At 42.6% G+C, this 14,784-nt stretch overlaps 1 protein-coding gene across 3 annotated transcripts in view; it reads left to right on the plus strand.

Annotated features, from left to right (window-relative positions):
- The first annotated feature begins 2,206 nt into the window (after positions 1 to 2,206).
- The window catches only part of gask1a (golgi associated kinase 1A), a 131,581-nt gene continuing 119,003 nt past the window's right edge, over positions 2,207 to 14,784 (plus strand). For all 3 annotated transcript variants that reach the window (XM_033640360.2, XM_078172016.1, XM_078172017.1), the window contains exon 1: positions 2,207 to 2,559. In XM_033640360.2, the coding sequence (XP_033496251.1) occupies positions 2,557 to 2,559 (3 nt within the window). In that variant the 5' untranslated portion in view covers positions 2,207 to 2,556. The remainder of the gene's footprint in view (positions 2,560 to 14,784) is intronic.

A 14,784-nucleotide genomic window follows, 5' to 3' on the forward strand; every position in this document is an offset into this window, starting at 1 on the left:
ATGGTGACAGTGATAATATTATAGCATACCTGCTTAACATCAGCACGCTAGCATGTTGACATAACAATGCTAACATGCTGATGTCAGCTGCATGGAGTTTTCATCAAACAGTGTGAAACTTAAACACAAATCAATAGAAAAATGTCCACGATTAAAGTCTCCTAGATCATACATCATCTAGTAACCAAAATTATCATCACAGAAATATTGGAATCAGGGTGAGTAAATGGATACAGAAATCATAACAGCGTGCAGTTGTTTTTCTAGGTGACACAGACTTCAGACTGGCAGCTAACCTAACAGATTTTTTTTTCATGCTAACTAGAAAAACAGCAATTCTAATAATGTATAAAATGAACAATGTCTACGTTTCACAATCATAACAGATTAATAAGGATTTATGAGGAAAATGTCCTACCACAGAGCACACAAAGTGTGAGTAACCTGCAGCACTGGCCATGTGTTCTGCTACTAAAGCAAAAGTGAAACTTAAAGGTGAAGTGTGTAATATTTAGTGGGATTTGGTGGCGTCTATCAGGGAATTGCAGATTGCAACCAGTCAAAACTTCTCCTAGCTAGAATTCCTTCACTGTTCCTTGTTCAAGAGTTTTTTTTCTGGAGCTGAATTACCCACAGAGATCTCTTCTTCTCCAAAACAAACAAACCAGGTGATTTTAACTGCTAAAAACACTGAATAAAGCTGTTTCACGTTACACATGAGTGCATCTCTGATGCTTTTTGGCTTCTCAGAGACAGGCGGCTTGCCCACAACATGCTATTGTGAGCTCTCCCCTTTTCTCTCACAAGTTAATATGTACCCACCTTTTTTTGATACAGATGATACAGACATTTTGAAACAGACCTTGAAAACAGGTAAAAACACAGAATAATGCAGTTTCAATTTACAAATCCATGTTTTTTTTTAAAAGATTATTTTTATTGGCTTTATTGACAGGACAGTAGGTGAAATGGGAAGACAGGGAGAGAGAGTGGGGACGGACATGCAGCAAAGGGCCGCGAGCCGGATTCGAGCCCGCGGCCGCTGCAGTGAGGCGATGCCTCTGTACATGGGGCGCCGGCACTATCCACTACGCTACCAATGCCCCACAAATCCATGTATTTTTGACACAGTCTGGCATGTTACTGCGGGAGGCTACATCAATGGAGAGATCCAGACAAAGGTTATCCACAAAGGTCTTAACCTCTCCAAAACTGGAGCAGGTGATTAGAAATAAAGCAGTTTCACGTTACAAATCAGTGTAACTCTTCTTATTACAGTGGCTGATGCAAGAAAACAGAAAACTGTCGAAACATGGCAGGGCAACATGGCAGCCACCTCCCATTCAATGCATGTGTAGGTCCTGTTTGTGCATGTGTGTGTGTATTACAAATCAAATCCTACACAGTGGTCCTTTAACTCCAGACTAAAACCACATTATTACTTTACGTCACTAGGTGGTAGTATAAGACTGAAGGATAATAAATAGATTGACGTATTTCTGAGGACATGGCATACAGAGGCCATGACAGGAAAAGCAGCAGGGCATACTGAGTCAAAGATAGAGAGCAGAATGTGTGTAACCTAAGGACCAGACAAATCTGCCAGCTCGTGTTTTATTTGTGCTGGCATTTGCAGGTTGGTCTGATGATGCAAGGCTAGGATGATTTATGACCTATAATTTAAAGTAGGCTATAGTTAAAAAATAAGTGTACATTATGTATAGGGACATGCTAGTAAAATATGTACCTGTTATGTCAGTGTAATTCTACATGCATGTTTTTTTTTTTTATCGGTGACGACATCAGTGCAAGCTTTACAGTCACCAGCAGAGGTCAGAAAAGATCTGGTAGTTATTAACGGTGACACTCCTTTTATCTTTAAGAAGTTGAAAAAACGTTCTCACAACTTGGATTACTGAATTTGATGTTTTATTTAAAGAATATAGTTGCCATCTCTCGCTGCATAGCATTATGTTTGCTTTCCATTACAAAGACAATTTAAATTTGTCATGAATTTCCCATGAATTAGTATCTTAAAATATTTTAAGTGTTTTTGTTTGTTTGTTTGTTTGTTTGTTTGCATTATAGTCTAAATTATTCCCTATCAACCTCTGTCTTGAGTTTTGTGGCAGTTGGGAGAAACGTTATGATGTGGAGAGGAAGACTTCTCATATTTCACTCCAACCAGACGGCGTTCCTCCAAACACAGAGGCTCTTACTTTTAAATCAGCTTCCCAGACGCTCGCGTGGAGTTACGCGTTCCCCTGGGAGGGGAGGCTGGGCTAGAGACAGCCTGTGGATCAATTTTAAATCTCCAACCAAAAAAATTACCATACCGTGATGTTACCTGTGGCACTCAGCTAACTTCTTACAGCATGGTTGAGTTAACTGTGGACAGATTTGCTCACTAAAGTTATTGAGTGACTCGTGCGCGGCTACAACTTCAGGACCACCGGCTGTCCAGGCTGTGTGTGTGGACATCATCAACCTCCAGACGACGCGATGTCTGTATGTAAAGAGGCTGGAGCGGAATGAACTCGACCGGCGATATGAACCATGGTAAGGCTGTTTTCATGCTAACGTTTCCCCTTCAGCCGTACAGCCTGAGACAAGACGGAGCAGTCTGAAAAGTTTGGGCTCAGCAAAGTGCTGAGTAGGCAGATAGATGCGAGTTCACTTATGACTCATACTTGAAGGATATCAGCTGTTGGCACGAGCATTACAGTCGTTACAATGGGTATTGTGGCTGGTTTCCTTCGTGTTATTGTTGTCATAGCCTACACTTTCATATCAAGAGACCAGAGAAGCAAATGTGATATAGTGTAGCTCACTGATAAGATAATACCCCACCTTAGAATATTACATTTGGTGGAAGAAGCAGGTGATTAAGACCCTTTACTGCAATAAAAGTGCATTTTCAACTGAGTAAATGTAATCCACACGAGTCAGAGCTCATTTCTTATCTAGGCCTAACTGCCATATTGATTTTTACTTTACTTGGTAGATATGTAGAACAGGATGCCTCAAGGTGACTGGAGAAATTTTACTCTAACTGGCAACTGGGTGGCGCTATAACAACAGAAAAATGCTTAAAAACGGCTAAAATGCGACCGATAGCTGTGTCTCCCCATGTGGCCAGATACCATAGGCTACAGTATGCTGCTGCAACAAGGGCTAGCTGCACCTTTCCCATGTGAACTACCAACGCACCCCACTTTTAAGTCAATACAACATAAACACTTTTAACTATCTGCCTTTCAACGTGCTACCTCAACTACTAATGTACAGCTTTAGCCCACTAACTATCCCATTATTGGCAATGGTACTACTGTACTTTCAATAAAGCAATCATACTATCAAATTCACAAAAACTCTGTCTGAATACATTGCTCTTCTTAATGGGTTCACTTGACTATTTAATCTGCAATTTCCTATGACCTGTATCCCAAACACACACCATGTGAAACTGTACGTGGGCAACTGTGCACTCAATGGTTATGGACTAGTTTAAAATAAGGACCAGGAGAAAATAAATCAATTTTAACACATTTATTTTAAACTCAATAGCTTTCTGCAGATTTCAATCACAGTCATCAGTCAAGGCACACGGAGCAAAGTGTAATGTCAACACAACCATTAGAAAACACTCAAATAAATGAACATACACAAGATGGTATAAAAACTACTACTCGAATATTTCCTCACTATCTGCACTCATTCTTGCTACTCACTCCACACTGTGTTGTGTTCAGCGTTGCCAGATCTTGGGAGAGAAACAAGCAACCAGGACCAGCAATAAAAATTACTTTACAAATACATTATATTTACTGCCCTTGAACTCTACCAAACCAGCTAGCCGACCAAAAACATGGAAAGAATAAATGAATGAATGAAAACGAAAGTAAAGAAGTTGCATATAACAAGCCATTTTACTTTACTGTAACAGTAGTGGTATGCTAAACAAGATCTGAATGCTGAGTACATATTTCACACAGAATCTGAATCTGCACACTGCCTTTGAATCGTCCGCCTCTTGAAGTTGAATCTTTTAATCCTCTCTCTTTCTACAAATCTTTATTGTATTCTTTCCATATTTCGCCCACTTGTTAGCGAAATATTAAAAGAACCTCTATTAATCACGCAATTTAAATGTGAAAAGTCTCATTGACTGACCTTCAGCTGTGTGTATGCGGAGAAGGAGAGGGGCGGAGGGAGCGGAGCTGTGGAAACATCCTACAGTCCGACATACTATCATGCATTTAAATAACTTATTAGACGGATATATATATATATATGTAGAGAAAGACGACATTTAGAGAGCAAGCCCAAATAAGCAACTCCACTTTAGAAACAAGCCCAAAAAAATGTAACCCACGACTACCAATATTTGTAAGCGACTTTAAAAAAAAAAAAAACAAGCCCAAAGTCGTGACTTATAAGCTCAACCAAACCTGACGTTGTTAGCTGTTTGCATGACGCCGTTGCTAGGTTACCAGGGAGCAAGTGAGTGTGTTCACGCAACCAGCCTTGCACAGCCTCACTCCGAGGGTAACTTGCGCGGCTTTCCTCGTGTTTTTTTCCTGACAGAATACACTAACATTATTGAACGTTACATCAAACGTTTTTTCTATGGACGGCGCATAAGTGTTTATCGCAAGACGATATGTTATGGTCTTATCGCCCACCACTAATTTCTATGTCAAAAAGCAATGAAAATTTTGATTACAAGAAAGCAAACTGAAAGAAATTGTGTGAGGAGGTAGGCCTGTCGCGATATATGATAAGTCTGGGTAAGGGTAAGTATGGGTTCGTTGGCGGAGGTCTGTGCTTTGTGCACTCTGTGTAAAAAGGGCTTTAGCTTCCCTGGGACCTAATGGAGCGGTAGGCGGGAGAGGACGCTCAGTGTATGATGATTGGAGGAATTGTCTAAAAGGCTGAACCCCTTTTTGATTGACAGCGCTTTTGAAATACACACCGGCATCGTCACATTTTGAGCTCAGTCCCATGCAGATATTTGCGAGTGGAGTCTTTTGACAGAGTGCTATCCGGAGTTCTTTATTTCCATAAGCAATATAACTCATTTTCATCGTTTGTAAAGTACACACAACTAAACCCATCTGAAAATCTTGGAGGTGTGTTTTGCTGTGGTTCTATGGCATGAGTGTGGTTGAAAAACAGCTTCAATTAAATGTTCCTTTTATAAGTTACTGCCTTGCTAAAATATGACAAATTTTATGATGTTAACTTAAAGTGAGCTTCTCCTGTTTGAAAGACCAGCAGCCGCCACTGGTCTGTAGCCACCACTCTGTAGCCTTGTTCAGTGGCCTGACACAGCATCTGATTGTTTACACGTCATCAGTAACAGTCTAATAACACTGTAGGCTGCTGTGATACAGACAGACAAAGACAAAGGCATAGACAGCACATATTACTGAAGTTGCAGGAAATATCACAATCCAATATGCTAAATTTGAAAAAAAAAAAGAAACACCCAGTTTTTTCAGAGGTGTGAGGAGATATAGAGGGAATGAGACGACATCTGGATGCAGCGAGATTATCATAGTTTATAAAAATGCAGCATTAGTTTGTTAGTGTTGAGTGTATTGTATTGCTCTGCCTACCATTGTAATTCACTGTAAATCTTTGTATTTGAGACTGGTAGGTCAGACTAAATGAGCACTTTAAAATAGTTTTGGACATTTTTTCATGTTTTATAATACTTTACAGATCAAATGATGACTGATAGATATTACCAGCTAAGTGGCCTAGTGGTAGAGTGTCCGCCCTGAGACTGGGAGGCCGTGGGTTCGATCCCTGGCCGGGTCATACCAAAGACTATGAAAAATTGGACCCATTGCCTCCCCGCTTGGCACTCTGCATCAGAGGTTGGCATTGGGGGGTCACCACATAATTCCCGTGCGTGGCACTGCTGCTGCTGTGACATCAGTGGGACCTTAACTTCTAACTTTATATAAATAATGGGCAGAGTAATAAACAAAAAAATAATTGTAAGTTTCATTCCCACTCTGTCAGTCAATTTATCTATGGAGTTTAGTCATCTCAGATCAGGCCATTCTCATTCCAAAGTTGCCAAACACCGCCGCTTTGTCAAAAGCCACCTTTTGTGGTGGTATGATACACCTGCCGGATGGTGTCGGTTTGTAACACAGCCGGAGGGAACCTTTTGTGGTGTCATGATATGCTGCTGGTCGGCCGGATGGCAACTGGCATGATATGCCACTGGACGGTATCAGACTAAAGGGGGAGAGGTGGTGGATGGGTGGATGGTTGTGTTTGTGTTGCCTAAACCTAACCACGTGTTGTGTTGCATGGTGTAAATTGACATGCTGTCAAAAACACATGCACATGCAAACAAATGCTGGAGGACACCTAGTGCGAAATATGTAGACATGAACTGCACTGACCAAGCGGTGATTTGGGATTAGAATGAATTCCTCACATGTAAAATGAAAATAGAAGAAATTTTACCAACTTAAAGGAAAGAAGATACACTCACTCTGGGACTGCATGCAAATAGGTAATGTAATGATGTAAAGCGCTCTGAGAGGCTATGAAGAAGTGAAAAGCACTACATAAATGCAGTTCATTTGCTGTGCTGCCTGGCAATTTGCATTCCGCCAAGTTTTTTGTAAAGAGGTCAACTTTGAAAATAGCTTGGCTGGAAAGTCAAAACAGTTTTTTTCTATCTCCTAACTATCTGTCTTTCATGCAGTCCCTATACTCTCACATTTCAAATTGGTTCCATATGCAGAGCAGACAGACTCCTGGTTTAAACTGCCACAAGGAAACAAAGAGGAAAGCTCTCTGCTTATTCTTCTCTTCTCTTTTCTCCTCTTTTCCTCTTCTCTTTTTTCTCTTTTCCAATTCTATGTTTTCCTCTTTTCCTTTTCTCTTCTTCTTTGTTGTCATTTTCAGTTCTCTTTTCTTCTTATTTCCTTTTCTCTGATCTCCTTCTTTCCTCTTCTCTTCTCCTCTTCTCTGCTCTTTTCCCCTCCTTTCTTCTTCTCTTTTCTCCTCTTTTCCTCTTCTCTTCTCTTTTCCTCTTCTCTTTTCTCCTTTTTTCCTCTTCTCTTTTCTCATTCTTTCCTCTTCTCTCCTCTTCTCTCCACTCCTCTTTTCTCTTTTTCCCTCTTTTCCTCTTCTCTTTTCTCCTCTTTTCCTCTTCTCTTCTTATTTCTCCTCCTTACCTTTTTTTTTCCTCCTCTCTTCTCTTACCTGTTACTTAGCCCGGAGCCTCTGCTGTCACTGTGAGCTGTGAGCTCCACTACTCAACTACTGAAATCTTTAGGCCTGTGATATGAAACACAGTAAACAAATGTTGAGGTTAGGAAAACAAATGGATTGGCGTGCGAGTCAGTCACTATGATGAATGCAAATTAAAGCACCGGAGCTGGAAGATACACCTGCCGGTTTCCAGTGTGCCGGCCAGCTACAACAGCACCGGAGAGGGAGTTATGCATATTTCTTTGTTCCTGTACCTGGCCTACAGACAGAGACTGAAACAAACCAATCCTGTCACCAAACAAGTTAAACTACGGACCCCAGAGACTGAGAGCACCCGGAAGGACTGTTTTGCTCTGACGGACTGGGATGTGCTTAAAGCTGCAGCCACTCTGTAGGACTCTTCTGTCAGCATACAGGGCTACTCTGAGTATGTGTCTGGGTACATTACCACTTGTGTCAACAACACCCTGCACACCATACAAGTCAGGAAGTTCTCCAACCAGAAGCCCTGGATAAACAGTCAATTACGCTGCATGCTGCGTGCCCGCTCTGTTGCTTTCAGATCAGGCAATGAGTACAAAGCTGCAAAGTACAGACTGAGGAAAGCCATCACAGCGGCTAAGAGGCAGTATAGAGAGAAGCTGGATGTCTTCTACTCTACTGCTGACCCCGGGTGGATGTGGCAAGCCCTGCAGCACATCACTGATTACAGAATCACCACCAGCACCATCAGCTCCACAGACAGCCTGCTGGATGACCTCAACATCTTCTACACCCGCTTTGAGATCTCCAGCGACAGCACAGAGAGGAGGCACACACACCTGGACCGCTCACCCCCCCCCCACCAACAGTCTCATCAGGCCAGGTTCGCAAAGCTCTGAGGAAAATCAACGCCGCAAGGCAGCAGGACCAGAAAACATCCCTGGGCGGGCCCTCAGAGCATGTGCAAACGAGCTGGCTGATGTTCTCACTTCCATCTTCAACCTTTCCCTCACCCAGTGCACCATTCCCACCTGCTTCAAGACCACAACCATCGTCCCCCTTCCCAAAAAGAGCCCCCCCCCCACCTGTCTGAATGATTACAGGCCAGTAGCACTCACTCCAATCATCATGAAGTGTTTTTAGAGAGTGGTGCTGGCCCACATTCAGAACAGCATACTGGATACCCTGGAACCCCTGCAGTACACCTACCGGCCCAACAGGTCCACCTCAGACACCATCACCACTGTCCTCCATCATTCCCTCTCCCATCTGGAAAATAAAGACTCTTACATCAGGATGCTCTTTGTTGATTACAGCTCCGCTTTCAACACTGTCATCCCCCACAAACTCACCCACAAACTGTCTATACTTGGTCTACACCCCTCCCTCTGTGCCTGGCTCTTAGACTTTCTGACTGGCAGGCCCCAGTCTGCCAGGATTGGTAATAGGACAGCCAGCATCATTATGAACATTGGCACCCCACAGGGATGCGTCCTCCTCCCCATCCTGTACACCCTGTTCACCCAGTGTCGCCTCCCACAAGGACAACGTCATCCTGAAGTTCGCAGACGACACCGCAGTAATATGACGCGTCACTGGCTGTTACGAAGCGGCCTACAGGAGGGAGGTTGCCAGTCTGGTGTCATGGTGTGAGGACACACCAACTCACCCTCAACACGGACAAGATCAAGGTCAAGGTCAAGGTCAAGGTAAACTTTATTATCCCACAAGTGGGAAATTCATGAAGAAGATGATAGTGGACATGAGGAGGGAGAGGAGACCTCATCGGCAAATGTTCATCCGGGAACTTGAAGTGAAGAGGGTGAGCAGCTTCTAAAACCTGGGCATCCACATCAACCATCAAGAAAGCTCAACAGCGGCTGTACTTTCTGAGGAGACTGAGGAAGTTTGGCATGTCAGCCAAAATCCTCAGCAACTTCTACAGCTGCATTGTGGAGGACATCCTAACCAGCTACATCACTGTGTGGTACAGCAACACTACTGCTATGGACCGCAAACGCCTGCAGAGAGTGGTGAAAACTGCTGAGAAGATCACAGGGACTCCACTGCCCTCTCTGCAGAGCATCTACCACTGCAGAGTCCACAGGAGAGCTGCCTCTATACTAGGGTTGTCACGATACTAAAATTTCAAACTCAATATCGATACCCAGGAAAATATTCAATACTCGATACCATTTTCGATAAAGCAACAAAAAATTAAGAGGCATGTCATTTTTTAAATAAAGATCAGGGGCCTCATTTATAAAGCTTGCTTACACACAAAACGGGGCTTGAAAGTGGCGTACACCACTTACCACGCAAAGGTTGTGATTTATAAAAATAAACTTGGCGGAAGAATGTGCGCAAACTCTGAGTCATGCGTGCGCACATTTTGGAGACACTGGGAAGTGGCGACGCAGACGGCGAGGTGGAGAAGTGGAGTCAGATTTTTATTGATGTCTCACACAAATTTAATGTCACGCTATATCCACCTTAGATCCACGTTATCATTGAAATTAAATCCAGCAGCCTTATTGCGCTTGGAGTGAGTGATAATTGTTTCATAAAAACGTTGTAAAATCCAACTCAAATCCTGAATTGAAATTCTTTCTAAATACTTATTTAATCCGCACTGCCTCTATGTCTCATTGTCCACTCTGTGAGCGTAGGAGGGGGAGAGGATGGCGCGACTGCATGGAATATATTTATTTATTTAGCTAAATATTTCCAGTGCATTTATCATGTCTCAAAATACAGCCATTAAGCACAACCGTTACACTCATTTCATCAGCCCTACTTAGACATGTGCTGTTCATGACAAAACCGGCATGAAGAAACATGTTCGCCTATTACACTTTCATCTTTGAATTGTATTTCAAATTACACGTTGTATTTTGGGACAGGGATACCACTGGTTCATGCTGTAATTCAGGCCGGGTGTCTGATCAGACTAACTGCCATAAACATATAAATACTGCGGTGACCCTTGTGCGTAATTGCGCAAGATGGCACTGTCCGTGCAGTCCCACAGACGCAGCTGACAGCATCAGCACCGTTGATGTGCTGCCACTTATTTTCACTTTCTTTTATTAGTGATCCCGCTGCTGTGGCCACCAAATAAAATCTTTCTTCAGTCCTCCACCTCTCGTTAAAGGGTCTCTACAGCCGTCTACAGTTAACGTAACTTTTCAGACACACATAATTGTGTTGTCCTGTTAAACTAACATTGTCTATTAATGTTACGGACGGGCATGACTGATAAGTTTTCTGCTTAGCTCCCACATTAACGTTAGAAGTTATATTTTAGTTTGATGCTGGCGACACCAGCTGCTCAGCTGCTAGTGAGGGGAGGGGCTATACCTGCCGTCTGCAGCGTGCTGTGTTCACTTCACTAAATATTTCCAAAGAGTGCTTTTTCATTTATCATTTTTGACCAAAACTGGCTGCTCTGATCCTCCTGCAGCCGCGCTGGCCATATTATAGCAACAGAAATGTGTGCGTGCATGCCCAGCGACGACAACAAGCCGGGTTGCAGCGAGGGCTCTGTGGCTGCCAGACGCTGCCTGCACAGCGCGTGTCTGTCGGACCCGTCGCGCGCACCCGACAGGCGCTGAGGTGGCGTGCATTGTTAGTATCGATACCTTTGTAAATTAGTATTGTATCCGGATACAGCGTTTTAGTATCAATACTTTTCAGAGTATCGATACTTTTGACAACCCTACTCTATACTCAGGGATCCCACCCACTCACCCCCAGCATGGACTGTTCACACTTCTACCCTCAGGCTGGAGGTACAGAAGTGTGAAATGCAGGACCACTAAACTTAAAAACTCTTTCTTTCCCACTGGCATCAGACTCATAATCATCATTACCACAGACCATGTTTACACATCCAGTATGCACAGGACTTCTGCACAATATTTGCACTACAGTTTCTTGCTGCCTCAGTTTATCTATATATCGCTCAATTTATCTATCTATTTATCTATCTATACATATATATATATATATATATATATATATATATATATATATATATATATATATATATTCCATTTTGTGTATATATTAGTTTTATATTTTTTAGCTATATTGTTTACTTTTTTATCTATTTATAATTGAGTGTGGATTTAGTTGATATTTTTTCTGGTATTCATTGCAGTAAGCAAAGGAAGAATTTAATTGTACAGGCAAACGTGTTTCCTCACTGTGCATATGACAATAAACACTTTGAATCCTAACGCTAGCGCTAACACTAGCGTGTCAGATGCCTGTACGCTAGCTTTGACTAGCTTTTTCCTGCAAAAACTTAACCATAACTCCAGAAGAGTGACAAGTATTACAGCTTCCATTTCATATTTTATTTGCAAGGACAGGCCCTACAGTGTTGTCGAAAACAACGGTTTTTGCAAGCTACTGCATACTCTGGAGCCGAAATATGCAGTCCCATCAAGACAACACTTCAGTGAAACTTTCATACTGAGGTTGTACAGTCAAGTTAAAGATGAAGTTACACGTGAGTTAATGAATGCAGAACGAGTTCCTATCACCACAGATGGATGGACATCCTGTACAACAGAAGCTCATGTAACTGTGACCTGTCATCATATTGACCCCGAGTGGCAAATGAAGAATTATATTCTGCAGATGGGTCGGTTTTGAAAGGAGCACATGAGGAGTGGAATATCAGTGACAAAAAGCCTGCGCTCATAACTGATAATGCCAGCAGTATGTCAGTAGCCAGAGTAGAGGCTAATCTGTCACCACACATCAAATGCTTTGGACATACCACAAACTTTGCCACACAGAAAGAACTGAAATGTGCCGGTGAATTTGAAATTGATTAAATGTAATTTTTGCCATTGCAGATGGCATGCGGTATGATATTCAATCATGTATGGAGAGTCAACAGTAATTAAAATATGTTTATCTCCATTTTTTGGACATGGTCTCTGATGACATCTACACTTTGGCTATGGTTAGACGTCTACCAAATTTTCACTGACAGCCCAAATTCAGCCGTGATTTAGCCTAGACGTCAGGTCTTCATGTAGACAGCTATTAGATGTTTTTTAAACCAAAAAATGCTTGCTGGGGGTCATGTCATTTTTCCACCGCAGCACAGTAGTGACTGTAGTTTTGAAAAAGAAACAGAAGTTGCTTGGACTTCCAGAACACAAACTAAATGTGATGTGACTCCCGCAAGGCAGATGTGATCACATGCTGGAACAGTTTGTTTGAAATGTTGGAGCGTTTTTTTGGAGCAACAAGCTGCAGTGTGTGCTTCACTCCTGGACAAAAAACTAAGGAAAGGTGCAAATGATGTGCATACACTCAACGAAAGGGACATCGCTGCAGCTGAAGACACGGTAAAGCTGCTGGGACCAGTGCAAAGTGCGATCACCATCATGTGTGAGGAAGCTCAGCCCACTGTGTCAGTTACTGCACTACTGAAAGCTAAACTGTTGGATCATTTTAGGATTTCTGTGGAAGACTCCACTTTAGTAACAGAGATGAAGGAGTCAAGGGAACTTGAACAGCAATATGTGGACGTGCAGGAGATCTTGCACAGAGCATCTGCCTTAAGGCCTCTACACATGATCAGCTGTAAAACTGCTTTGTGTTGGCTGTCCCATTGTTTGTCTATGGAGAGGGCGGCAACGCCTGACAAAGCAGCACCGCTACCCTTGGCGTCGCGCACTGCTCGGATTTTCCGCCCGAGCACTGCACTCAGAGTTGAAAGTATTTGAACTTTGACCAAGTTTACCTCTGACCTCTGCGCCGCACCTGGCGGTGAGTGAAGCACGTTGTTCTTATCATGTGAAGGCCGCTTTAGACCCAAGGTTCAAGACACTGTCATTTGTCATAGTGTGGAGGAGAGAGATGCAACTTTCCAGTGTCTCATATGTGAGGCTGCAGAGCTGTGGGACCAGAAGGTAAAATCATATTTTTGTCCTGTGTATTTATTAATCTTTGAGAAATGCTAACACTATTCATGAGTAATATTTTTATTATTTCTTTTAGTGTTTAATGCTTTCCATTTGCTTTTGCGTGTCTATGTTTATTTGTGTTTTAATCATCTACAAAATGACAAAGTGGCACAGGTTGAGAATACCCTTTCTCCCTTATCTGGTGACCAAAATGATCAATCTGCCTCAGTGCCTTTGTCCCAGGCTCAAGCCACCGAACAAGGTGTGTGTTTGTGTACAGTAGTTTTAATTTTAGTGGAAGTGTTATTGACTCAATGTTATAAACAAGTAAATGAGTTAATAAATAATCAGGTAACAAGTGTTTGGAGTGCAAAAAAAGAGATATTCTGTCATTTAAGAATACGTTCCTGCTTCCAAGAAGTCAAAGGAACTTGAAGATCTTTTTGGTGACATCTTTGGCACAGTGGACCTTAGACAGACTGCCAGGACCTCCAGAGAGCTAGCCTATGCTGAAGTGGCTAAGTTTAAAGACACTCCATCTTTGATCCTGGGAGGTGATGTGTTACAGTGGTGGAAAAGTCAACAGACTGAGCTTCCTCTCCTGACAAACCTTGCCAAAACATACCTTTGCATTCCCTGTACTAGCATACCATCTGAGCATGTGTTCAGCACTGCAGGTGACATTGTCCGCTCTGAACGCAGTGTTTTGTCTCCTGAACATGTTGATCAGTTAATTTATTTGAAGAAAAACCTCTCAAAGAGCAGCACTGAAGCATCCAAAGGACATTGTGCATTTTGTTAGTGCACTTAAAATACTTAAACAAAGAGAACATGTGTAATTGTTTGTTTGTTCTGACTGAAATGTCTTTTGATTTGGTTACAAAATCAGATGTGATGCAGGAGCACAGTGGTTTAAGTTGTTACCTGGGTCATCAGTAAGTTCTTACTGTTAAAAACATTGTTTGTGAGACACTATAAATATGATTGAAGGTTAACATGTTTATTGGTACAATGGCACTTTAAAGGAGCTAAGAAATCTAAAGCAAATAGTCTCTGTGACGTATTAGGAGGATTTTATGACTAAGGAATAATGTTCATATAACATACTGATCTCACCGACAACAATAGTACAGCCAGAATATTTCCATTTAAAAAAAAAAAAAATTACGGCCCGCAAATCATGTTTATGTTTTGAATTTGTGTTTTGGCCTGTTGTGCCACCCACCGCCGTCTACCAGTCACGCAGTCAGTAGAGTCTCAGCATCAGTTACAGTTACAACTGAGCTGCAGCAGCACGGCAAGCAGCGTTAGCAGTGTCCCGGTAGATAACATTAGCAGCCGGCTCCTCCTCAGCTGTATCCCAGCAGCAGCGTTAGCAGCAGAGAAGCAGGACTTGCTCAAACGGTCCGCTGGAAAACCGAAGATCAAGGACGCGGCGACGCGGCCCTGCCACGGCAGCTGTCTGTGGGCAAACAAATCAGTCTCCAGCGTGCCGCTGCCCAGCAACCTCGAATCTGTAGGGGAGGGGGGGCGGACATGACTCGCAGCAGTATTTTGAATTTGAGTGCAGTAACCGTTTTGGCCACATTCTCACATACAGCGCCTTAAAGTTAACAGATGAACACTT

Source organism: Epinephelus lanceolatus, chromosome 10 (assembly GCF_041903045.1).
Source record: "Epinephelus lanceolatus isolate andai-2023 chromosome 10, ASM4190304v1, whole genome shotgun sequence".
NCBI classification, from domain to species: domain Eukaryota; kingdom Metazoa; phylum Chordata; class Actinopteri; order Perciformes; family Serranidae; genus Epinephelus; species Epinephelus lanceolatus.